We start from the raw sequence: 25,035 nt of genomic DNA, 5'->3' as shown, positions 1-25,035 counted from the left end.
CTCCTCCCTTCCGGGGCCCAGGCCTGGGACCCTGCGGTGGGGCGTGGGGTGGCGAGAGGCTGACACCCGCATCTGCCCCCCACCCAGCTCCTCCAGGCACCGTCGGGGCAGGCGGAAGGGAAGAAGGAAAGGTGAGAGAAAAGGTGGGAAATTCCAGGAGCCAGGATTAGAGCAGAATAAAGAGTCCGTTTTTCTTCCTTTCCATCAACAAACCTCCACCCAAGAGGAGGTTTTAAAAAAAAAAAACCCAAACCCACCCACACCAAGAGACGGTTGGGACCAGGTGGCGGGAAGACACGGAGGCGGGAGCTAGGAGGCCGAGCCAGGGTCTAGCATGTGCGCGGGGCCCAGGGTCTGTGGTGGGTTTAGGGGGAGCCGGGCAGACGCCACCTCGGGGCCGTGCCTGCATCGCGTCCCGCGCCGCGACGCCGTCGGGGCTGCGCGCACTCCTCCCATCGCACCCGCCTTCCCGTCCAGGTGGGCGTTGGACTCTTTGCGAGGACCCCGGCGGCGGGCCCCGGGGAGGCAGCCGAGGCGGCGGCGGCCGGGGGCGACATGGCGGAGGAGCAGGACCTGTCCGAGGTGGAGCTGAGCCCCGTGGGCTCCGAGGAGCCGCGCTGCCTGTCCCCGGGGAGCGCGCCCTCTCTGGGGCCCGACGGCGGCGGTGGAGGCGGCGGATCGGGCCTGCGAGCCAGCCCGGGGCCCGGCGAGCTGGGCAAGGTCAAGAAGGAGCAGCAGGACGGCGAGGCGGACGATGACAAGTTCCCCGTGTGCATCCGCGAGGCCGTCAGCCAGGTGCTCAGCGGCTACGACTGGACGCTGGTGCCCATGCCCGTGCGCGTCAACGGCGCCAGCAAGAGCAAACCGCACGTCAAGCGGCCCATGAACGCCTTCATGGTGTGGGCGCAGGCAGCGCGCAGGAAGCTGGCGGACCAGTACCCGCACCTGCACAACGCCGAGCTCAGCAAGACGCTGGGCAAGCTCTGGAGGTGAGCGACCCCGACCCGCCTCCGGGGAGCTCCCGCGGGCCCCCTACCTGCGGGTGGATTCGGGCTAGACGGGCACTGCCTGAGCCTTTCTCCTGGGGCAGCCACCGCCTTGATGGGGGGACTGGAAGGCCAGCTGGGTGCATCGGACCCGCCCTTCCCCCAGTACCCCTTTGTGGTTGCGCTCGCTCGGATCTCCAGCGGCCTAGGCCCGGCTCCCCAGCCGGGGCAGCGGGCTGGAAGGCGCCCCCTCGCGGTTGGAATTCTGTCGGTGGCAGGCGCTCGGGCCTGGGTTTCTTGGGGCGAGAGTGAAGGCGGAAGGGAGGGAAGGCTGGTGGAGGACTCCACACCACAGGGCTCCAGGCAAGCCACTCAAGGGTGCCACTGCCGCCGGTCAGGGGGATTCGGGGGAAACGCTTGGGAAGGAACCGAAGGCCAGGATGGAGAGGCAGGGAAACTGAGGCAGCCAGGTGGAGGGCTGGGGGAGTGAGATGGGGTGGGGTGGGGGGGTGCAGACAAGGAATTCAGATCCGGGTCTTTGAAAGGGTGAGGGATGGAGAACTGCTGAGGACAACTCGGCCACTGCAGGATCTTGTCCTACCCCAGCTGCCTTCTCTGTGCCCTTCTGACCACCCTTCCTTCAGGCCGGGGGCTTCTTCTTCCCCCCGGGAAGGGGACACATGGAAAGAAGCCTCCCCCTCCCACCCGGCCCCAGAGCTGCCAGGCCCGTCTCTTCCCCTCCCTCCCTCTCCCAGTCCAGGCGCCATCTTCTTTTCCAGGGCCCCACCCAGCAGTAACCTCCTACCCCTCCAGCCCTAGACCTGAGAGCCCTGGCCAGGAGGAAACGTTGGTGCCTTGCCTACCCAGGGTCCCTCAGAGTCCCAGGTTCTCTGGAAGCAGCCCAAACCTCTGGGAAAAACAGCCCTCGAGGAGGAAGGCGGCCTCACCTCAGGTCTGGGGCTTAGGCTGGCCCCTTGGGAATATGTTGTTGACCAGGGCAACCCCGCCCCCCAAGAAGTCCTGGGCAGCTCAGATCGAGAGCAAGGGCTCCAGAAGATGTGCGTCTGCAGAGGTTACCTGATTCCCCACTGGACTGCCCAAGAGATAGGCCCAGAGAGGCAAAGGGACCACCAAGGCCACGTAACAGCTTGGGGCAGAGCCAGGGCCAGAACCGAGGTCTCCTGGCTCTTCGTCCAGTGGTCTTCCCACACACCATCCTTGGTGCCAGAAGTGGGTCACGCCTCCACTCTAAGACACGGTCAGGAGGTGGGGAGGGTGAGGGCAGAGGAGAGCAGGAGCGAGGAGCCTCTGAGCTACAGAAAGTTTGGGCTTTGTCAGAGGGGCCTGCCACCCTCCTGCCGCTGCCCTCCCCCTGCCGGCCCCAGCACAGTGCAGATTGGCCTAGAAGGCCAAAGGCTTAAGGTGGTGGAAGGGGCGGGAGGGCCCCCAAGAGACCTAGAGGAATTCCCATCCAGCCCCCTGGCCCCGTCCTTGGCCATGTGTCTGCTAAAGGCCTGGTGCTCCTTCCCGTCCCGCTCTCAGCGCTCTGCTCACCCCAGCAGGCGCTGGGCTCAGTGGCCAACCTGCTGCATGGACTCAGAGGGTCTAACCCTGCCCAGGAGCAGAGGTCAAAGCTAGCTCCTCTGCCCAAGGTCCATCCACACTGTGGCAGGGCTCAGCCAGGCCAGTACCCTTGGTGCCATGGGACAGAGAACAGCAAGTGAGAGACGGACAACCAGGAGGGAGACAGGCAGACAAAACAGGCCCTGGGACCACGAGCAGACCACAGTGAGGGCATCAAAGCAAGGATGGACACCCTGCTTCTCCCCCATGCCATTGCCAAGGATTTAAAATTGGACCCTCCATCGTCCCTGTCTGTCCCTGTTCCCTTAGCCCAGGCATGGGCTACCTCAGAAGGACTTGTTCCTGGCCGCCACTCAAGCTGTGCGCACAGGGGCCCAGGGTGCCCCCCAGGGGCCAACCTGGGGTGGGGCAATCAGGAAAGCAGGCACTGCTTACTCAGGACCCAACCCCAGACAATGGCAAGGATCAAAGGCTACGCCAACAGGGGGCGGGCTACCTAGAGCCTGGGTGGGGGCCCCAGGAAACATCTGTATATGCACTGGGCTGGCCAGTCTCTCCAGGGGCTCCTCCTGAAATCCCCCCCACCCCCGGCCCAGGCTCATGACTCCCAGGCTGTCAGGAAGGGGTATGGTTATCTGGGCAGAACTGGAAATCAGGGGCCCTATACCTGAGAAGAGAAAGACATGCATACAGACTGTGTGGGGTGCTGGAAGGGGGTTGGGGTCAGACACACCAGCATCCAGGTCCTGGCTCCTAAATGGCTGGGGGAGCGCTGACAGTCACGCTAACCTTCGGTGCCCGCCTGGGAAAGGACTGTTAGATGTTGTTCACGTGGTGCTGGGGGTATACAGGTTGGCCCGCCTGGAGAGAATAATTACAGCAGGCTGGAGCCTCTCCCGACTCCCAGGTCCCTTCCCTGACAGGAGCAGGTGAAGTGGCAGCCAGTGCCCCACCGTGGAAGCCCCCCAGATGGGGTTCCAGTTTGGGTGGGGAACCGGCCTACCCCCTGCCCATCCCTATTCCAGACCTTGGAGACCCAGAGATGAAGTGAAGTACAGATGAGTATGAGGTCTGTAGCTAGAGCTGTGGTGACTGAGGGCTGGCGCTGGAGTCAAGATTAAGTTTGGGATTGGGTTTACGTGGTGGGGCAGGGCGGGTTTGGGGTCAGGAGAGAGCCTGAAAAGAGCCGAGATTGAAGGTCTGGGTGCGGCTGGGTGGTTTGGGGGTGAGGTTAGCATTGGGCTAAAGCTGGCCATCCCCCCACCCCGCCCCCGGGCTAGATTTCTATCGAGGTTAGGGTACTGCTGGGAACTAGCATGGGAGGTGCCAATGGGATGCAGTGTTGGAATCTTCCCTCTCTTCTGGCCTGTGCCCTGGCTCCGTGCCCCCTGCCATTTTCTTGCTGATTCACATCCGGTTGCCAGCTGGACAGAGGGCACAGGGAAGGTTTGGGGTGGAAGAGGGAGTGCAGTGTCCCCAGACATCCTGGGAGCCTCTGTGCTGGGGCCACAGCTGGCTGAGGCGCCCTCACATGCAGCTTCTCCCCTCACCACACACACACCATTGGGCCTGCCCCACCTACTCCCCTAGGCTGGCTGGGGTTGGGGGGCGGGCACAGCTGGGGTGAAAAAGGCTGCATCCCACCCCCTCACTCCTGAGGCCTTGGTCTGGGGTCTCCACCCCATCACTCAGCTAGAGGGACCCTTGGAAAGTGAAAGTTGCACTAGGGCTGGGCCGGGTGGCCTAGGGGGAGGGCAGCCAGGGGAGGCTAAGCTGCAGAGGAATGCCGCTGCCCGCTAGGAGGTGCCTGGTATGACCACCCCCTCCCATCCTGGGCAGGGAGGGCTCAGCCTTCTGCTGACTGGGTGAAGAGGGCGCCCACTGTGGGGGGGGGCAGCTGGAGAGAGAGGCCCTTTGGGCCAAAGGACAGAGCTGCTCCCACAGAGCGCCTTATGTCTCAGAGTCTGAGTGTGTGTTCTTTCCCCTGAGCCCCTCTTTGAGGTACCCCATCCTGCCCTCCTCACCCTGAGCAGCCAAGCCCTGAACTCCCCCTGCCCCAGCCCTGGCCTGAGGCTGGAGTACCCCTGCTTGAAGTGGGCAGGGGTACTGTCTTCAGGGGCTGCCTTCCATTGGCTGGGCTTGGACTGGGGACGAGGTCTGTCTGCCCCTGTCCAGGGTCTCAGAAGAGAGTCTAGCTTCCTTTACCCTCTGTCACCCCCCCTGGACAAGGAGATCTGATCTCCCCCAGGAGGCAGTGGCTCCTACATAGTAAGGGACACTCACATCCTGCCCCCTAGGCCCCACCACACTGGGGTTCACAAAAATCCAGATTCTAGAGTTGAGGGGTTCCACGCCAGGTCCTCCTGTCCACCCACCCCACAAGCAGCATTAGAATTGCACCTGTTACTCAAGGTGCCAGTCCCCCATCCCCAGGTCTGGTGCACAGCGCTTCACAGCCATTATCTTGGCCAATCCCACACCTGGTGAAGTAGGTATTATCATCCCCGTTTTATAGGTGAAGAAACTAAGGCTCAGAGAAGTGACTTGCCCACGGTCACACAGCTAGTAAGTAGCAGACACTGGGCTCTTCCCCCTCACCATGCTGCTTCTGTTTGCACACCTCCAGTCCCAGGGAGCTCACCCCCTAACGAGGCAGCCAGCTCCACTTGCAGACAGCTTTGATGACGAGAAACATCTTCTCTTCCTTGAACTGAAGGAAGCTCTATGCCTCTTGTAAGCTCTATTCTAACTCCACGCTCAGGGGCTGCCAGGAGCAGCAGGCTGATTCCTCTCTCAGATTCCAGCCCCCGAGAGATTTGGGGCAGAGATCACTGCCCTCTGAGGCTGTGGTGCCTTGGGCTCACATCCTCCAGTCCATAAATCAAATGGCACAGCCCCCTGCCCGCTGGGCTCCCCGTCCCGGGGCCTCATTTCTTCCAGGGCAGACACTCATGATGTCTCCCCCTCTGCTGCCTCCCCCAACCACCCCACCTCAGGCTGCTGAATGAGAGTGACAAGCGCCCCTTCATTGAGGAGGCCGAGCGGCTCCGGATGCAGCACAAGAAGGATCACCCAGATTACAAGTACCAGCCGCGGAGGCGGAAGAACGGGAAGGCGGCCCAGGGAGAGTCAGAGTGCCCAGGCGGGGAGGCCGAGCAGGGCAGTGCTGCTGCCATCCAGGCCCACTACAAGAGCGCCCACCTGGACCACCGGCACCCGGGCGAGGGCTCCCCGATGTCAGATGGAAACCCTGAGCACCCCTCGGGTGAGCACGGAGCTGGGAGCTTGGGTTGGGGGAGGCTGGGCGGTGGGGAGAGGCAAAGGCTGGCTGGCTTGAGACCCGAGGCTCTGGGAAGGGCTGGCCGGGCTGGGTGGTTGCCCAGCTAGGGTGCAGGGGCCCAGAGGGAGCTCAGTGGGGACTCAGGTGTCAGGCGAGGCGGCTGGGCAAGAGGGCTCTGACCAGGACTGATAGAAGGGGCACTGCTTTGGGGTGAAGAGACCAGTTAAGGAGGCCATGGAGGCCAGTGGGGGAGTTACACCAAAGAAAAGTGGGACAGGACGATTTTGAGAAATGGGAGAGCAGATGAAGGGGAGATCACTGCCTCTTTCCCACCTCCCAGTCTGATGGGGGAGACACGGCATGTGACATTGAGCACGTGCCATGGATGAGCCAGACACAGGGTATCTATCCTGTTTCCTTCTCATTAATGATAATAACAGCTAACATTAACTGAGTACCTACTGTGTGCCAGGCACACATCCAATCACTCTAAACTGTGATGAGGCAGTCACACTGCCTGGGGTGAGACCTCAGCTCTGGCAAATTACTCTCATTTTACAGAGAGAAAACTCTACAGAAAACTGAGAGTAACTTGCCATACAGCTGAGGTCTAAGCCCAGGTGGTCTGGCTCCGGGGCCTCTGCTGGCACCACAGCTGCCTCACTTGTGTTCGTAGCATACAGAACACCGTGCTTGGGGTCAGGCACGTTGGCAAGTCTCAGTGAGCAGAGCTCTGCCTTCAGAAGACACGCTCCGAGTACTCCTTTGTGCCAGACCTGGAAGCAGACACCAGGCATACAAACGAGAAGCCACGGTCCCTGGCCTCAGGAGCCCACTCTAGAGGGATGAAAACAACTGAATTAGTACAGGATGAAACGAGTGCACACAAAGCCCATGAGGGGGCATGACCTCTAGGGAGGAGGCATCGACCTGTCCACCCAGTCGGTCTCCAAAGATACCCAGCTACCCACCAGACTCTGGTCAAGGAAAGCTTCCAGAAGGAGGCCATGTCTGAGCTGCTTGGTATCACCTTTGTTTTACTAATAAGGAAACTGATGAGAAGATAGGGGGTCTGCCCAGGGTCACACAGTAAGTGACAGAGCCAGGATTCAAACTCAAAGTCTAGACACTCTGGCCAGCACAGGACTCAGCATTGCCTCTGGTCTGATGAAGGCACAGGCCTGCCCTCAAGGAGCGTCTGGTTTCCGAGACCATGAACATGTTCTCTCTCTGATGGGATCCTCAATCCAGCCATTCCGCCCTCACACTCCTTCGGAGATTCAGGGACACAGACACACCGGAAGACCCTGGACCTTGTACAGAACAACCAGTTCACTATATTACTGTAGGCCTGGGCTTTCTCTTCCCCTTCAACAGCTCAGCTACTCCTCCTCAGTGAGACCTTCCCCACGTCCCCAGGGCAGGGTGAGCAGCTTCCTGCGCTGATCCCCTGAGCCCTTCACACATCCCCTCATCACAGCACTTCGGATGCTGCCCTCTAGCCATGCGTGGGTCCCTGGATCTCCCCCAAGACTAGGAGCTTGTGCAGACAAGGACCCATTTGATTTACATTTGTATCCCCTACGCCTGGCACAGTGCCTGGCACTTAGCAGTGCCCCCTAAGTGTTTGCTGAATGAATGTGTGAATGAGCAAATGGACAGACAAAGGAACGGGGTAGAGCAGGTCACTTATCTCATTGCTCTCCTGAACAGGCAGGGAGAAAGCTGGAGGAACAATGGGACAGCGCGGTGTGTGATGGGAGTTGAGAGCATGGTCGGGGGCACTGGATCACAGGGAAGGTTTCCTTGAATAAGGGGAACTTGAGGTGGCCTTGGGAGGAAGGAGGGGGTTGGAGGTGACACATCGCTGTTCAGGGCCCAGGGCTGGAGGAGGCCCAGGCAAGCCAGCAAAAGCGATGAGGGCGGCAGAGGTCAGCAGAGGGAGCGGCCAGCAGAGGCTGTGTGCTTAAGAGAGAACAGGCGAGCCCAGACCCACAGGCCAGACCCCATCGGGCTCAACAGTTAAGGAACAATGGGAGCAGGGAGGGAAGCCGACTTCAGCTGGTGTGAGGAAGAACTTTCCAATGGGAAGGGCTTTGCAAAATGAAGCAGGCCTCTCCAGGAGGTGGGTGACGTGGGAGTCCTATTTTGGTAGGAGACAGGACTCATTCCTAAGATTGGGGAACTTCATAAATAACTAGAGATCAACCCAAGATCATTACATGCCACCTCGGGCTGCCCAAACATGTAAAACTTGCAGGGTCATGCAGTGATCAGTCCTCAGCCTCTGGAGGCATCTTGTCTGAAAGTGAACCATCAGAATCCAGCAGCCACTGACCTCGGTTCCTGCTTCCTTTCTCTCTGTATCCCTCCCCCGCAGGCCAGAGCCATGGCCCGCCCACCCCTCCGACCACCCCAAAGACAGAGCTGCAGTCGGGCAAGGCAGACCCCAAGCGGGATGGGCGCTCCATGGGGGAGGGCGGGAAGCCTCACATCGACTTCGGCAACGTGGACATCGGTGAGATCAGCCACGAGGTAATGTCCAACATGGAGACCTTTGATGTGGCTGAGTTGGACCAGTACCTGCCGCCCAACGGGCACCCGGGCCATGTGGGCAGCTACTCGGCAGCTGGCTACGGGCTGGGCAGCGCCCTGGCTGTGGCCAGTGGACACTCTGCCTGGATCTCCAAGCCTCCAGGTGTGGCTCTGCCCACGGTCTCGCCACCTGGTGTGGATGCCAAAGCCCAGGTGAAGACGGAGACCGCGGGGCCCCAGGGGCCCCCGCACTACACTGACCAGCCGTCCACCTCGCAGATCGCCTACACCTCCCTCAGTCTGCCCCACTATGGCTCTGCCTTCCCCTCCATCTCCCGCCCCCAGTTTGACTACTCTGACCATCAGCCCTCAGGACCCTATTATGGCCATTCAGGCCAGACCTCTGGCCTCTACTCGGCCTTCTCCTACATGGGGCCCTCACAGCGGCCCCTCTACACGGCCATCTCTGACCCCAGCCCCTCAGGGCCCCAGTCCCACAGCCCCACACACTGGGAGCAGCCAGTATATACGACGCTGTCCCGGCCTTAAAGAAGGCCCTGTCACCACCACCCTCGCCCTGCCCCTTCCCCCAGCCCTCGCGCCCTGTTCCTCGCCCATCTCAGGCCCGGTGGCGGCTGTGGAGGCAGCTGCAGAGGCTGACAGCTGAGGGAAGGCCTTCTGTCTGGCCCACTGCCTTTGATGACCCCACCCCGTCCTATCCAGACTCCAGCCCAGGCACAGCCCTGGGCTACTCGGCTGGGCAGAGGAGAAGGAGGTTGCTTGTTGCCCCAGACTGAAAAACGAGGGGCTGCACCTTCCCCCCAGGAATGACCCTCGATCCCAGGATCTGAGCAGGCCCCGCTCACCCTCCTCTGGGAGGAGGGGAAGCATCCAGGGTCAGATGGGAATTGGAGGCCTTGCCACTCCTGTGCCCATGTTTCCTCTTTCGTGGGCAATAAGGGGACTGACATAACCCGTGCCACCTGCGCCATGTGCCTAAGAGCAAGGCCAGCCAGAGACCTGCGTCAGTGCCTGCAGCAGGCTCCGTCTGCCCCTCAGGGGCTGAGGACAGTTCTGAATAGCCTCGAGGGAGAGGGGGTGGGGGTGGGGAGCTCAAAGGGAGGTCTCCTCAACCCTTCAGTGCCCCCTCCCCTCCTGAACACAGGAATGGATTGGCACAGAGGCCCCCAGATCCAATTTCATGCCAGTAACCTCATTCTTTGTCTAATGGAGAAAGAGGACCCAGGTCCTACTCCACTACAAGCTCCCAGATCTTGAGGCACATCCCAGGAGATGAGCAGGCAGGGACCCCAGGATTCGGAGACAATTCACAGAGCCTTCCTCCCGGCTCCCCGCCAACTCCCTCTCCCCTCACCAGGCTCTGTGGCCCCTGCTCTGTCAGCCCCAACTCCTTGGGCTTCCCAGAGTTAAAGGCTGCTCAGGCCCAAACCCTCAGCTCCAGGGGGAGACCCAGGGCCCAGCACCCAGGTTGCTGGCAGCAGGCTGAAGACACTAAACTCCTGACATGTACATTCTGCCCTGGCCTTTTGCCCTTTGCCTCCCAATGGTATTTGAATAAAGTATGTAGCTCTGTTCTGCCCCTATTTTCCTGTTCTGCAGCCCCCCAATCCACATGTAACTCATTACTGCCCCCCTCTTATTTATCTCAGTAGCTCCCTCTCCCCCTTCCCCTCTGCTAGGTACTCTAGCCCCTATTAACTCTGCATTAAGCATTCTACATAATAAAATTAAAGGTTCCGGTTACCTGCTTGGTGGGCCTGACCTGGCCTGTCTCTTGGTCTCTTATCCCTGTACCTGTGCTTTTTCAAACACTTTCTGAAAGTAGCTAGGGGTAGAATGCAAAGAACAGACAATCCAAAGGTCTCCTCTCTCCCAGTGCAGCAGCTTAGGACAACTGGCATCACAGTGGGGTCAGTGTGTGCTCAGAACTGAGGCCTCAGATGGGAGCTCTGCCCCCAGCCCAGCTGTGCCCACACTGCAGGTGGGCCACTTGCTGACCCAGCTGGAACTCAGCGAGAGCGCCTTCCAAGCAGCCCTTTCTCGCCCAGCAGAGAGGGGGCCTTGCAAAGAATTCAAGGAGCAAGTATTTGAAAGGTAGATCAGGCCTCATGTCTTGCTGTCTGCAGTCAGCAGGCCTGGTCCTTTAGGATGGGTGGATGGGCCTTCTCTCACTGTACCCTCCACTTGCCACCTCCCCCAATAACACACACAGGCGCGCGCGCGCGCACACACACACACACACACACACACACACACACAACTTGTCCAACACCAGGATCTAGCCGAGTCCTCGTAGCAGCTGCCTGTGTCTAAGTGTAAACCAGGATGGCAGACGTGCCATCTAATCCTTCAGGGTTTCCTCCCCAAAAGCTCTTTCCTCAACGGAATTCCAACCTGCACTCTGGCACCAGGAGCTCCTCCACCACAGGGACAGGGAAATCTCTTCCCCTCTTCCCCGTGCTCCATTGATAGACACCTCCAATGGCTGGAAGTCCTTCCTTACACTCAGCTCATAGTAACAGTAATAGCTACCATGTACTGGGTGCTCCCTGGCCAAGTGCTTTATATCCTTCAGGCCTATGAGGGAGTGGGTCCAATCGTTATCCCCATTTCCCAGATGGGGACCTGACACTTTGCGAGGTGGGTGCTGAGAAGTGCTGGTGCAGATTTTGAAGCCAGCTGACTCCAAAGCTTGCGCCCTCAACCATCTCTTCCACCTGCCCTACTTCCGCTTGTAATCTAAAGCGATGATGCTTTCACGGCTCCAGGCCAGCATCCCCAGATCTTGTATCTATTTCTTCTGTCTGTGGGCTCCAGCCCCTCACCTCCTAGTCAGGACCTTGGGCAGGGTAGGGGGCACCAAGAACTAGCCCAGTCCTCCCGAGTGGCCAGACTGCCATCTGGAAGCTATGTCACGCAAGCTCCTCAGGCCACTTCGCCAAAACCGCTGGCTCCCAGGAAGGGGAGTGGTAACTACAAACCCCTGCTCTTGTAGATAAAACCTGCGGCCAAGTCAGACCACCTGTATACAAGTGGTTTTCTAGTGTTTTGTTGATGTTGTTTGTGTTGTAGATAAATGCAGGATTTTATATTGATCTTTAACAGATTTCATCTTGTTGCATCTGACCATTTCCCCACCTATATTAAATCCTTCAGAATTCCGAACCCAACTTATAGTTTTCCTGAGCTTTATGTCTGAAACTTGAATATCCTCATTCAGGTCACTAATGAAAAAAGGCTGGAATGAAGGTGGACATGCCCTGTGTACATCACTAAAAACCTCTCCATCCATTCTGTTAACTATACTCTTAGGGAAAAGACTGTCCAGTCAATTCTGAATCTAATTTTATCACCTTGAAGTACACTCTTCTCCATCATAGCTGCACAGAAAGACTGCCTGATGCCTTGTTAAAATCAAGGTTCACTGTATCTGTGGCATTCTTCCAACCTACCAGACCAGTAACCATTGAAAACAGAAAATTTGGTTCACTTGGTGATATTCTTAGAAACCCTATGCCAGCTCCAGGATCCTTTTATTATCCAAGTGTTTTCAAATATGCAATAGCCTATTCTAGAATTTTGTTAGGGATCAATCAGTACCAACCTTATGTGCTCATAATTCTTACAACCCACCCTTTCCCTCTACTGACAAGCAGGACATTAGTCCATTTCTGGTCTGTTCAGTATTTCCAGTCTTCTCCTGTGCTCAGTGGGATTGCGGACACGGAGCTGGCAGGGCAGGTGGGAGGGGCTACATCAAGAAGATGAAATCACCACCTCCAGGACCTCGTGAGGCTCACTGGAAAGTCACTGGGGATACGGGAGAAGGGGAAATGGCCCAAAAGAACAAATAACCCAACAGAAGTCGGGAGACCTAGCTTGTGCTCATGCCTTAGACCTGAGCTTCTGGATGAGCTCAGGCCTCAGTAGTGGCTCCACATGTAAACAGAGAAGGGGCAGGTGTATCGGGAGAGGGCTGAGGAGACTATGCCGTGGCCTGGCCGGCTGAGCAGGAAGGGGCTGACTCCATGAAAGAGCAGCAGAATGGGAAGGGGGAAATGGGAGGAAAAACACCCCTTTCTCCAACTCCTCTACACCCTATCCCCTAAGGGTTAACCCCCTCCCTCTCCCAGCCGCTTCTCTCCTCCTCCACCCAAGCCCCATCTCCCTTTAATCACATCTGATACTGAGCGGCCCAGCAGGAACAAAGAGACCATTTAGAGAAACGGGGCCAAGAAAGTGACCCCCGCACTCTGGGGCGGCCGCCTGGATGCCAGCACAAAGGCGGCATTTCAGAGCTGAAATTTCAGCACCCAACTTGATTAAAGGATTCCACAGGCTTGGAGGAGGGTGGAAGGGGGTGCGAAGTCCACTGCTCCCCCAAATTAACCCTTCTCCAGAGCAGCAAACACCCCTCCCGCTCCTGGGGATGCTCATCACTCCCACCCTGTCCAGGGGGCACCCACACCCAGGGTCCCTGCCTCTTGCAGAGGTCAGGCAAGCTCCTCCTCTTCGTGGAAGGGGAGCTGGCAGCAGAAGGGAGGTCAAGGCTGGAATATTCAGGAAGCCCGTTTTCCCTTCTATCCCTGTTGGTGTCAGTATACACCCTCTCCCTGTCATCTGTTCCCCCCACCCGCCAACCCCGAGAAAGGGAGGAACCAGCATGATTGACTGGGTAAGCAGAGCGAAGAGAACAGGACCCATTAGAACCTAGGGCAGAGAAAGGGGAGCTCCAGTCCTGATTTAATGTCACGCCTTGAACCCAGAAGCCCTGCTCCCCTGCCCACCATCATCCCAGCACCCATCCTAGTGAAGGCCTCGGAGGAGCAGGGGCCCCACACAGAAGGGGAAGGACATCTTCCAGAAGCTGGGAAGGAGAGGGTATGGGTGTGGCAGACCAGAGAGGTGGGTCATGAAGGATGGTGTGTGGGGAGTGGCCTGATGAGCGGGGATCGGGGCGGGGGAGGGGAGGCAGGGGTGGGCAGGTGCTCGGCCCTTGGTCCAGCTGCTGACTTGCCCGGCAGGGCTCTCTCGGGGAGGGCAGGAGATCACTGCATCCCCAAGCTTCCTGCTGGGGCACTGGCTCCTGAAAGGGGATCCGAGCCCACGATAAGAGGCTCGAGGCAGGTCCTTAGGAAACAATGGGTGGCTTGATGAGACCTGCTCTGTGATACTCCTGAGAAGGGAGAAGCCCCTGCAGCCAGTCCCCACTGGAAAGGAAATTGGGGGTTTCCGTGGCAACCAGCTCCCTGGGCACAAAGGCTTGTCTGTCTGCTGGGAAGGCAGCTGAGGTGTCTCCTGCAGCAGCCTCTGCTCTGGTGGACTACGAGATGGAGGGAGGGACGTGGGGGAGCCGCAGGGGGTCAGGGCCCCTGGTGCTTCCTAAAGAGCTGACAGTCGCAGGGCCACTGGGACGGGCGCACCCTCCAGGCAGCAGGGCGGAAGAAGTGGTAGGCCTCCCGGGCAGCTGGAGGCGGAGGGGCTGAAGTGCTGAAGAATTTATTATTTGCACGTATAGAATATGAGAGTAGGCACTGGGGCCGAGGCAGGCAGGAAGACGCGCCGGCTCAGTCGGCGATGACGAGCTCGTCCACCCCCCAGTCTTCATAGCTCCCGTCAGGCAGGTAGCGGCGAACGATGATGGGAATCTTTCGGGCCCTGCGGCGGGGGAGAAGTCGAGGTTCGTGAGGGCTGGTGGCCCCCGCCCCGCAGCAGAGGGACAGAGTGTGCACAATGCAAGGCAAGAGGAGCCTCAGCAGCATCCTCTTGAGACCACGAATGCACTTTGCAGGAAAGGAATTACAACAAAAAAAGTTCCCGCACCTCTGAGTGGGGCACTTCAGTCTGGAAGGGCTCTGCCATCCCATGGCTGAAGGGAGGAGGGGGAAACGTAGAGGGATGTTGGTAAGGCCAACTGCAGTAGGAACAGGGAAATTCGGACAGACAGCAAAGGTCTCATCAATGTCCTCCCCGCCCCCTTTGCCTGCCCCCTCCTCCCCCTCCCTCCTCCTCCCTGCAGGGCTGACTCCCAAACAAACTAAGGGTCTACAGGAACAAGAACCACACTTCCCCATCAGGGAAGTGGGGGAAGGGTGTGCAGCAGAGAACCCAAGGGTTGCCTCCCAGGGCTCTGGAGCAGTGAACCATGATCTGGGCGACTTACTTGAGCTCTTTCATGGCGATGAGCAAGGGATCTGTCTCCCCCTCCAGCTCCACCATCACGGGGGCACACATCCTGTAGGTACATGGACAGGTGTTGGGGGAGACTACAAACACAGGGAGAAAGGCCCAGCATGAAGTCGGGGGGTAGCTTCACAAACAGGATCAGATCAGCATCCCAGTCCTCACCCAGAAAGGGCACCTTCCAGGTAGGCGGGCACAGCGGATGCGGAGCGGCAGTTCCGGGGAACTGACAGCGAGGGTACGCGAGCGGGAGCCTGTACACTAGACTTAAACTTTGCCTCCAAAGATACTGAATTTCTTCCCCAAATCTCACTATCCTCATTTGAAAATGAAGACAAAAAGGCCTGCCACACCTACACAACAATGATGCTAAAACACTACTGGAACAAGCAAAGAGTAAGTGCCATAGCTGCTCTCAGCCCTTCACAGAGTACTGTATCTGAGGTAAGTACGCTTGTTACTTCCATCTTACTGATGAAGAAACTGAGGCACAGACGGTCAGTAACTTGCCTAAGGACCCACAGCCAGTAAGTGGTAGAACCGAGATTTGAACCCCAAAGGCTCCTCCCTACTGTGCTACACCACCTCCCATTATTTTTAAAAGCTGGTGATTCACAAACTGAAGACCGGTATTGTGAACGGGACAAGTGTGAGCTTTCATCACTGGGCCGTGTGACATGCGTCATGTCAGCTCCCCTGCCAAGGGCCTCCCCCAGGGCCCATCACAGACTCCTGAGCCTGCAGCCACAGCAGAGGGCTCCAGCACAAAGGACCCGCACGTGCAAAAGCTCACCCTTCTGACCACTCTAACTCGACCCCCCCAGCCCTGCCTCGGGGCCCAGCTCGCCTCATTTTCCTTCTCTGACTTGGCAATACCCCCTACAAGGGTCCTGCTCCTCCAGCCTCTACACAGGGCCTGTGGTGGGGCGCTCACCTCCTTACCACCCTTCCATGACACCCCACAGCCATCAGGCAGGCAGAACCTCACCTGGCCCCTGCTTACCTTTCTAGTACCTTCTCATGCTACCTGCCTATATTTACCCCACATTCCAGCCATACCAAATTACTACAGTTCCCTAGACATACCCTGTTGTTTCCTTTTTTGCATCCTCGTACAAGCTCTTCCTCTCCCTACAGGCCTGCAAGAGGCTCAAATGTCTCCACTCTGGAAAGCACTTGCTGAAGCCTCAGTGCCCTGACTCATTTTACATACGCTTCTCTTGGCACCACTACCACTACACTGTGACTACTTGTTTGAAGTTTTCCAACGAGACCTGGTGGCCCAGGACCCCAAGCCCTAGCACAACACTTGGCCCACAGCAGAGGCTCTAGAAACAAACAGGCCAGTTCTAGGCCCACCTCCTCTAGGAAGCCACACTTATTGATTCCAGCTCAAGTTTACACTAATGGATCCCAAACCTAGTAATCATCAAAATTACTGGGAAAGTATGCTAAAAATACAGGTTCCCAGGTCCTTCCCCAGACCCTTCCCCCTCACTCTCTAGTGAAGGATCCTGAGAACCTGCATTAGCAAAGCTCCCCAGGTGCTTCTCATAACCAGCCAGTCTGAGAGCCACCAGTTCACACTAAATACTCCACTAATTTCATTGCTAAATATTCTGATGTCTGTTACTCCCCAAAGCCTGAAAATTTCCCAAGGGCAGAGACCAAGTTCTTTAACTTTCTCTATATCCTCTCTCAATAATTATTTGAACTTCCCCAAAATGTAAACCTTTAAAGAATGGGGCAAAATGCTTTCCCTGATCTGCATATGCCTTATTTCTTTCAAGATACGAATAACTCAACAGCATTCATTCATCCAGCCCTACTATGTGCACAGGAAGTGTGAGAGTGTGCCCGGAACGTCTCCACCTGTGGCAACCATTCAGCCACCAGGTGGGGCTAATGAACCAGAGAGAGGTTTCATCCACAAATATCCAAGAAACATCTGTTCAGCATCTACTAAGTGCAGAATTGCAGGCCTCGTACTCAGGATAAGCTCCAGCCCTGGCTGTCCAAGGGCTTACAGCAGCCGGGGAACCACCAGACAGCACCCTAGCCCTCAGTCGGAAAGAGCACTATAGACTAGACTAAGCTAGACCGAGGCTTGCTCCCCGAGGAAAGCAGGACCTGGGCCTTGGTAGTGTTTGAAATGCCTGCTCCATACTGTCCACCAAATGCAAGCCCATCTTCTGAACTTGTCACTCAATGAACCAGTGACATCTTTTCCAGTCTTGTGCCCCAAGCTACTTGCCATTCCCCCACTACAATCCATACATGCCTGCCTCTACCTGGTCCTTTCCTAGTGCTGTTTCTGGCGCCTGGGATACGTTCAAAACCACCTCACTTTAATTCTAATCTCTTCATGAGGCTTCCCCAGTCACCCCTGCCATTACTCCCTTCTCTCTTTTGTTTCTCTTGTAAAGCAGCAATCCCATCCGCCTTGGGTTCTGGGTATTTAGAACGGGTCCATCTCTCCCACCAGACTGTAAACACCTAGAGACCTGGGGAATTGTGATCATCCCTGCATCCCCAACAGGTGCAAGCACTATATCTTATTCGATGCTGACAGACTTTAACTTGCATACAGTCTGTTTGTTTGAAAAATAATTTATGAATTATTCTTTCTGCTTGATCATGTTTAGCAGACGTAAGCACTGCCCAATCAGTGCTCTGCAATGATGGAAATGTCCTCTATCTGCACTACCCATTACGGTAGCCATAGGGAGCTACTGGGCACATGAAGTGTGGCTAATGAGACTGAAACACTGAACTTCCATTTAGTTTTACTTAAATTTAAATGGCCAAATGTAGCCAGTGGCAACCATAACTGCGGTGCAGGCCTAGAGGATCCTGACCCCAGCGATACCAAAATCATCAAACTGAGTGCAGCTCTCATTTCACCCAGACGGGCAAGGAGCACAACCAGGCTGGCAGGAGGCCTACTGCTGCCAAGTGGGTGAGGAACGACGCTGCCCGCCCATAAAGCCCTCTATCGAGGTGAACGCGGTGGTCACCTTCACTCCACAAGACTGGAGGAGATGAAGCCCAATGCTGTTTAAAAACTTGGGCGGGGCGGGGACGGATGGATGCATAGATTGAGCATCACCACTCCGCCAGCACGCATCGTCCCACAACTCTGGCCCCAGCTTTTCTTTCAAGCCTAGTTTCGACTACTCCCTACTTGAAGCACCCCCTCCTCTAGGTACCCACCATTTCCCACAGCAGCTTATAAGAGGTCTGGGGTAGGACTCCTTTCCCCGGTATCACGTTTCCCCGCGGAGGATGTTCCACGAGAGCCACAGTAACATGCCCGTCCCCTCTCTGTCTTCCCACTTACTCTCACCACAACGGAGGAGGAACTCATCTGACAAGGGAGCCTGGCGGGGAAAGCACGCATCTGTGGTCCAGCCTCTTCAAGAGTCCCTGCTTCCTCAAAGCCGCCTGACCTGTCCTCCACGATGCCCACAAGCTTAGCAGGCAGGCTGACGCCTGCACACAGGGCCACTGGCAGCGGCAGTGCCCACGGCTGTTGGGGTGGACACGGAAGCGTCGCACGTTGCGATCCCCACCTGCCTACTGCTAGCTCCTGAATCCTGTTAGTCTTCAACTAGCTCCAAGCTTGGGAGACAAAGGAAAGGCTGCTAATTTCCAACCCCAACCCCCCCCACTGCTCTGTGCTTTCACGTTTCCAGCGGGACCTCTACATGGAGGGCTCCCCAACTCCTCTGGGCTGGCCCTTGTCTATCGACTCAAGAACCACCTTAAGCCCAGGGGGTGCTGCCGCAGCACCCCCAACTAACCAGCCCACAACGGTCGAGGGCTGATCTTATTTTATTTATTTATTTATCTCTGCTTCCCTAACCGACAGGCACTCGTTACACTCTGTACTCTTATCACTATTCTTCTACTGTGCTGTTATCTGACTTCACGGATGTTTATGTCCCGTTTCTCCACTGGATCACAAACTCTCTGAGGGCAGGGGGTCTAGCACCGTGCCTGGCACACAGGGACAGCACCACCCTTGTTCAGCGTGTGAGAAGAGGGAAGGTCTGTGGTCAGGTGCCAGGCTGAGCCGCATCAACAGCGTGCAGGCTCCCTGTAGCCTGTCTGATGGAAAAGATGGTGAGGAGGCTCATACTCACGCGATCTGAAGGGCTCGGGTGCCCAGCACACGGGCTCGCTCATACTTGGTCATATATGGTGTGGTGATTCGCTTCTGGTTGGCCTGCGGTCGCTCTCCAGAAGGGAGGATCTCAACATTCTCCTGGCCCTCCTGGACACCAAGGAAGAAAAGAGGGAAAAATCTCAGGATGCATTATTGGGGGTGAGGGGCAGGATGACGACGACAACGATTATAACCACCACTATGCTACTGCTTATTACGTGCCAGTGACCATGCAACTGCCTTATTAACACCTCATTTAATCCTCACAATAACCTTATGTGGTGGGGATTACAATGCCCATTTTAGAGGCTTGGAGGGTTAGCTAACTTGGCCAAAGTCTCAGACCTAGTAAAAAAGCACTCATGATCAGGGAGTCCAAAGCCAGCTGCCTCATCCAGAAGAGAAGTCCTTGAGCACAGACAACAAATCACCCTAAGAGGAAGAGGAACAAGCACCCCATCTTTACATATTCATATATTTAACAATCACTTGTTAAGCACCTGTCATGTGCCAGACGTCATCATAGGCGCTGAGACAGGAAGCTAAGAGCTTCTGCTCTCAAAGGATACACAGGCTGGCGAAAAAGACAAGAGTAAACAAAACAACAAGTGCTATAAAAGTATGCAAGTGTGATGTAAAAGAATGAAATTAGAACACTCCCTAACACCATACACAAAAATAAACTCAAAATGGATTTGAGACCTAAATGTAAGACCGGACACTATAAAACTCTTAGAGGAAAACATAGGAAGAACACTCTTTGACATAAATCACAGCAAGATCTTTTTTGATCCACCTCCTACAGTAATGGAAATAAAAACAAAAATAAACAAATGGGACCTAATGAAACTTAAAAGCTTTTGCACAGCAAAGGAAACCACAAACAAGATGAAAAGACAACCCTCAGAATGGGACAAAATATTTGCAAACCAATCAACGGACAAAGGATTAATCTCCAAAATATATAAACAGCTCATACAGCTCAATATTAAAGAAACAAACAACCCAATCCAAAAATGGGCAGAAGACCTAAATAGACATTTCTCCAAAGAAGACCTACAGATGGCCAAGAGGCACGTGAAAAGCTGCTCAACATCACTAATTATTAGAGAAATGCAAATCAAAACCACAATGAGGTATCACCTCACACCAGTTAGAATGGGAATCATCAGACAATCTACAAACGACAAATGCTCAAGAGGGTGTGAAGAAAAGGGAACCCTCTTGCACTGTTGGTGGGAATGTAAACTGATACAGCCACTATGGAGAACAGTATGGAGGTTCCTTAAAAAACTAAAAATAGAATTACCATATAATCCAGCGATCCCACTACTGGGCATATACCCAGAGAAAACCATAATTCAAAAGACACATGCACCCCAATGTTCACTGCAGCACTATTTACAATAGCCAGGTCATGGAAGCAACCTAAATGCCCATCAACAGACGAATGGATAAAGTTGTGGCACATATATACAATGGAACATTACTCAGCCATAACAAGGAACGAAATTGAGTCATTTGTTGAGACATGGATGGATCTAGAGACTGTCATACAGAGTGAAGTAAGTCAGAAAGAGAAAAACAAATATCGTATATTAATGCACGTATGTGGACCTAGAAAAATGGTACAGATGAACCGGTTTGCAGGGCAGAAGTTGAGACACAGATGTAGAGAACAAACATATGGACACCAAAGGGGGAAAGCGGCGGGGGGGTGGGGGTGTGATGAATTGGGCGATTGGGATTGACATGTATACACTGATGTGTATAAAATTGATGACCAATAAGAACCTGCTGTATAAAAAAATAAATAAAATTCAAAAATTTAAAAAAAAAAGAAGTTCCTGTGGATGTAATCACACCTTATGTACTGTTTTCTATATAGCTTCTTCCACTCAATGTTATATTTGTAGATTTATCCATTCTGTTGTGTCTACCAGTACTTTGTTCATTTTCACAGCCATCTAGGATTTTATTGTTGGAATATACCACAATCCATATAATCGTTCAATTATAATAAGCATTTGGACTACTTTGCTATTATGCTATGCATTTTCTTGTACATGTCTTCTGGTCAACATAAGTATGCATCTGTGTTGGGTATACACCCAGGAGCCGGATCACTGGTCCCTAAAAAATATACATCTATACTCCCCTTTAGTACATAACTCCACAGAGTTTTCCAGAGCGCTGGTCCAATTTACACTTGGACCAGAATAATATAAATGTTGCTCCAATTGCTCCACATCTTTCTTCTCACTTGGTATTGTCACTGTAAGATGTTTGCTTTGTCTGGTTTAATTTTAGCCATCTCAGTGGGTGTGGAGTGCTGTCTTGTGGTTTTACTTTCCGGTTTCCTGTTGACTAATGATGTTAAGCTCTTTTTTATATATTTATTAGCTATTTGGATATTCTCTTTTGTGATGTAGCTGTTCAAATCCCTTGCCCCTTTTTGTATTGGATTTTCTGCATTTTTATGATTGATTTGTAAGAATTCATTGTATAGATGTACTTAGTTATATGTTTTGCAAATATCTTCTTTAACTCTTTGTCTTTCCTGTTCACTCATTTACTGGTTGTAATTTAATTCATCCAATGAGTGCCATTTCACTAATTTACAGAGTTGTAATTGTGTGTGTGAGCATGTGTATTTAAATAAATAAAATGGAATATCAAAGCACTTCAAAAAAAAAGTATGCAAGTGTGCCACAAACTTAACAAGAAAGTGAGAGACATCTGCCTCATACTGGGGGTTACGAATACGGTCCAGAGATGAGACTTGGGCTGGTCCAAAAGGATGAGTAGGAGCTGCCAAGCTAACAAGGAAGGAAAGGGCATTCCAGGCAGTCTGAAATGCATGCGCACAGGCACAGAGGAGGGAGAGAATGTACTAGGTCTGGACACCTAGTTTTGGGTATGATTAGAGCAAAAGGTGTGTACAGGGTTATAGGCAGAAGAATAAATTCTATAATAAAGAATTAAGTCAACAAATATTTACTGGGCGCTTACTATATGTCAGATAGTATTCCAAGCACTTGGGATAGTGTAGTAAGACAGATAAAAATTCTTTCTCCTATAGAACTTACATTATAATGAGATGAGACAAACAATAAACAAAATTAGTTAAGTACAATGTGTAGTATGAAAACAGAGAAAAGACAGGGAGTGCCAGGGTGGTGATGCTGGAGGAAGGGGTTAATGTGGCAATTTTAAACAGGATGGTCAGGAAGGCCCCACCGAGGTGACATTTAACAAAGACCTGATGAGGCTGAGGAGCAGGTCGCGTGCATATCTAAGGGAAAGGAAGAGGGAACAGCACAGTCAAAGGTTCTGAGCTGGGGTCTCCCTGGCATGACAGGGACAGCAAGAAGAGATAAGGTCCCAGAGGGAGCAGGTGGCCGGATCATGGAGGACCTTGTACATCTTTTTGGCATTTACTCTGAATGAGCTAAGAAGCCACTGGATGCAGATTCGGAACAGAGGAGAGACAAAGTGACTTACGATTTAAAAGGATCACTCTGGATACTTTGCTGAGAATATTCTGTAGGTAGAAAGCGCAGAAGCAGAGAGACCTTTTAGGAAGACCAACAGTAATCAATCACGTGGGCAGGTGAAAAAGACGACTCTGGCGGCAGAAAGGCAAACAGCAGACTGAGGGCAGGAAAACCGGCAACACATTTCTGCAGTAATGTGGGTGAAAAGCAATAAAGATCCAAACCAGGCTGAGACACAAAGAATGGAGAAACGAAAACAGGACCGAACCACATAGAGGAGGCAGAATCAATAGGACAGAGATGGAAAGGGATCAGAAGGATAGAGAAGGTTTCTGACTGTCTCTGACTCAGAGAACATATAACCTCAGAGTGCCAGGCAGACAGGAAATCCCAAGAGGGCCTTCAGCTTCCCAGCCTTAAAAAAAAAAAAAAATCGAGGGATCACTCTCTCTCCAAGAGACATAAAGCACTTCTCCTTCCATCAGTCACAAGGGACAGAAAGCCCTATTTTATCTATGACGCTAGTAACTCATTTACCTAGTTGCTCAAGCTAGAAACATGGGAGTCATCCCTGTCATCTCCCACTTTCTCAGCCCCATATCCAAACCACCAAAATATCTCTTTCATCCGTTTTCCCATCACCGACACCACCAGCACCCAAGTGCAAGCTACAGGTCTGACCTGGAAGTCTATGAGGGCTCCCTAATTGGGCTCTCTTTTACCCTTGCTCCTCCCCAATTCACTCCTCACTGGATCATGCCGCTCCCCAGCTCAAATCTTGTCAGTGGCTTCCCGATACCTTCACGCTACAAAATCCTGCCTGATCTTGGCTCTTACCTCTCCAGCCTTACCCCAGGTCAGTCTCCCCCTTGCTCTTCATGTAGCCCCACCTTGCAGAGCTCCTGGTACGTAATAAACATTCAACACATGTTTGCTCAATGAATGAAGGGAATATTTCAACTGTCAGTAAGCTAACTGCCCCAGAAGCCATGCGCTGTGCTCCAAGTGGACAAAAGCCTTCAGGCCCACCCTGAGGGGCTCCCGGACTAGGACCCAGGACTAGATCTCTCCTCACCCTAACTGGCGGTGCCCTGACCACAAACGGGAGGCAGATGCAGTCAGTCAGTCATCGCTGGCCGGGCTATGCAGCAGCCTGGGCTGCAGAGAGGGGAGCCCAAGGCTAAATACTGACCTCCTCGGCATTCTCCAAGTCATCTAGCCCTTCATCCTCCTCCACGTCATCGAAGTCGTCGCCATCAAAACTGTACAAGAAGAAGAAGCCAGTCAGAGCACCACTTAGTAGAATCAAAGAGGGCAGAGATCTGTGTCTCATCTGAGTTACTAGCATAGGAGGCACTCAATAAATAGCTACTTAATGAGTGAATCACTTAATAAATCATTAAGTCATTTGAAGTTCCTCGTCTAAAAAAACAAACAGAGCTTACTTTTCTACTCCCTCCTCACAGAGCCCTATTTCCATGCTCCCCTTGGGAGCAAAATTCTTGCAAGAGTTGTCCATCTTCACTGTTTCCGATTCTTCTCTCCCCATTCTGTCATCATCTCACTCCAAAGACTTTCACCTCCATGGTTCCACCCAAACCATCCTCTCAAGTTTGTTAATGTTTCCCACATTGCTAAACGTGATGGACTATTCTCGTTCTCATTTAGCCTGATGTGTCAGTTGGCCCACAGGACCGCTCATCTCACTCAAGACACTCCCCTCGCTTGACTGCAAGGACACCTCACACTCTTGGTGTCCTCCCACCTCACTGGCTACTCCTTCTCAGTCTCCTTTGCCCGTTTCTCCTCTCTTCCCCCGAAGCACTCCGTGTTGGGATGCTCTGACACGCAGTCATCTCCTCTTCTCTACTGACACCCGCCTGATGATCTCCTCTGTTTCTCAGCTTTGACTGATATACTTATGCTGAGAGCTCCCCTGTTTTTATCTTCAGGATAGACCTCTCCTCCGACACCACGCGTCAGGTAATCTCCTGGGCTCTAGCTTCAAAATAAATCCAGACTTCAAAACCACTTCTCACTACTTCTACTACTATCACCCTAGTGCAAGTCACTACCTTTTCTCACCTGGATTACTGCAAGCCTCCCAGACCTTTACCACCTCAAAGTCTCCCCAGACCCTCCTCGCGATTACTTCTGTACTACAGACCTACTACGCAATTCACACGACCCGGCATTATGTCTATGGGCCTGCCCCCTCTTCTAGAAAGGGACCCCACCTGGAGAGCAGAGACTATACCTAATACACCTATTAGGTATTGACACAGAGCCCGACTCAGCGGAAGTTTGCTGAAAGATACCTTTTTCAGTGATCCTCTCTGGACCCTCGAGCCGGGGTCTTTCTGTGCCCAGCCTCTGGCCGGGTCTATGCTGCCGGCTCACCGCCCTACCCTTCTCCAGCTCCGCGGGCCCCCTCAGCACCCCCAGTGCCCTCAGACACTGCCCCGCGACGCCAGGCTCCTCAACTTCCTTCGACCCAGGCTCCCGCTTCACCCGCCCCTTGCGAGGCTCCGCAAAAGTCACTTCGCTCCCGCACTCACTTGTCCTCGTTGTCTGACATGACACCCGCGCCACAGCTACCGGGCTCTGCGCCCCAGACCCGAGCGGAGGCCGCAAAGAGCACGTCTCCGCCTCGCTCAACGCCAAACGTACTCTGCGCCTGCGCCGTGACCTAGAGGTAATCACTTCCGGGAGGCAGGCGCGGCGATAAATGTACGCATGCGCCGCTCGGCGCGTGCGCGTTACCATGGTAGCCAGACAGAC

The 25,035-nt window shown here is 54.2% G+C and overlaps 2 protein-coding genes across 4 annotated transcripts; one reads left to right on the top strand and one right to left on the bottom strand.

The window, feature by feature from the left end:
* Nucleotides 1-405: 405 nt before the first annotated feature.
* SOX10 (SRY-box transcription factor 10) lies at nt 406-9,999 on the top strand. The gene is made up of 3 exons (XM_022596987.3): nt 406-989; nt 5,567-5,835; nt 8,231-9,999. Exons 1-3 carry the CDS (start codon nt 556-558, stop codon nt 8,932-8,934), a joined length of 1,407 nt encoding a protein of 468 aa, XP_022452695.1. The 5' UTR covers nt 406-555; the 3' UTR covers nt 8,935-9,999.
* A 3,890-nt stretch (nt 10,000-13,889) lies between these two features.
* On the bottom strand, nt 13,890-24,940 carry POLR2F (RNA polymerase II, I and III subunit F). 3 transcript variants are annotated; one of them, XM_022596994.2, is made up of 5 exons: nt 24,813-24,940; nt 23,447-23,516; nt 18,735-18,865; nt 14,570-14,672; nt 13,890-14,064 (listed from the first exon to the last, which is right to left on the bottom strand). In XM_022596994.2, the coding sequence occupies exons 1-5, from the start codon at nt 24,830-24,832 to the stop codon at nt 14,023-14,025; spliced, it is 366 nt and encodes a 121-aa protein (XP_022452702.1). In that variant the 5' UTR covers nt 24,833-24,940; the 3' UTR covers nt 13,890-14,022. The 3 variants fall into 3 exon arrangements, with proteins under 3 accessions (XP_022452702.1, XP_022452701.1, XP_089777431.1); XM_022596993.3 differs by having other exon boundaries at nt 14,570-14,641; nt 24,813-24,934; XM_089921305.1 differs by lacking the exon at nt 13,890-14,064 and adding an exon at nt 14,115-14,275 and having other exon boundaries at nt 14,570-14,641.
* Nucleotides 24,941-25,035: the final 95 nt, after the last annotated feature.

The sequence above is a fragment of the Delphinapterus leucas genome, chromosome 11, assembly GCF_059928025.1.
Source record: "Delphinapterus leucas isolate spDelLeu-1000000601 "Yukka" chromosome 11, BTC_Dleu_Yukka2, whole genome shotgun sequence".
In the NCBI taxonomy this organism is placed as follows: domain Eukaryota; kingdom Metazoa; phylum Chordata; class Mammalia; order Artiodactyla; family Monodontidae; genus Delphinapterus; species Delphinapterus leucas.
The sequence above is the reverse complement of the archived record's forward strand: the minus strand, read 5'-3'. Positions and strand labels throughout refer to the sequence as shown.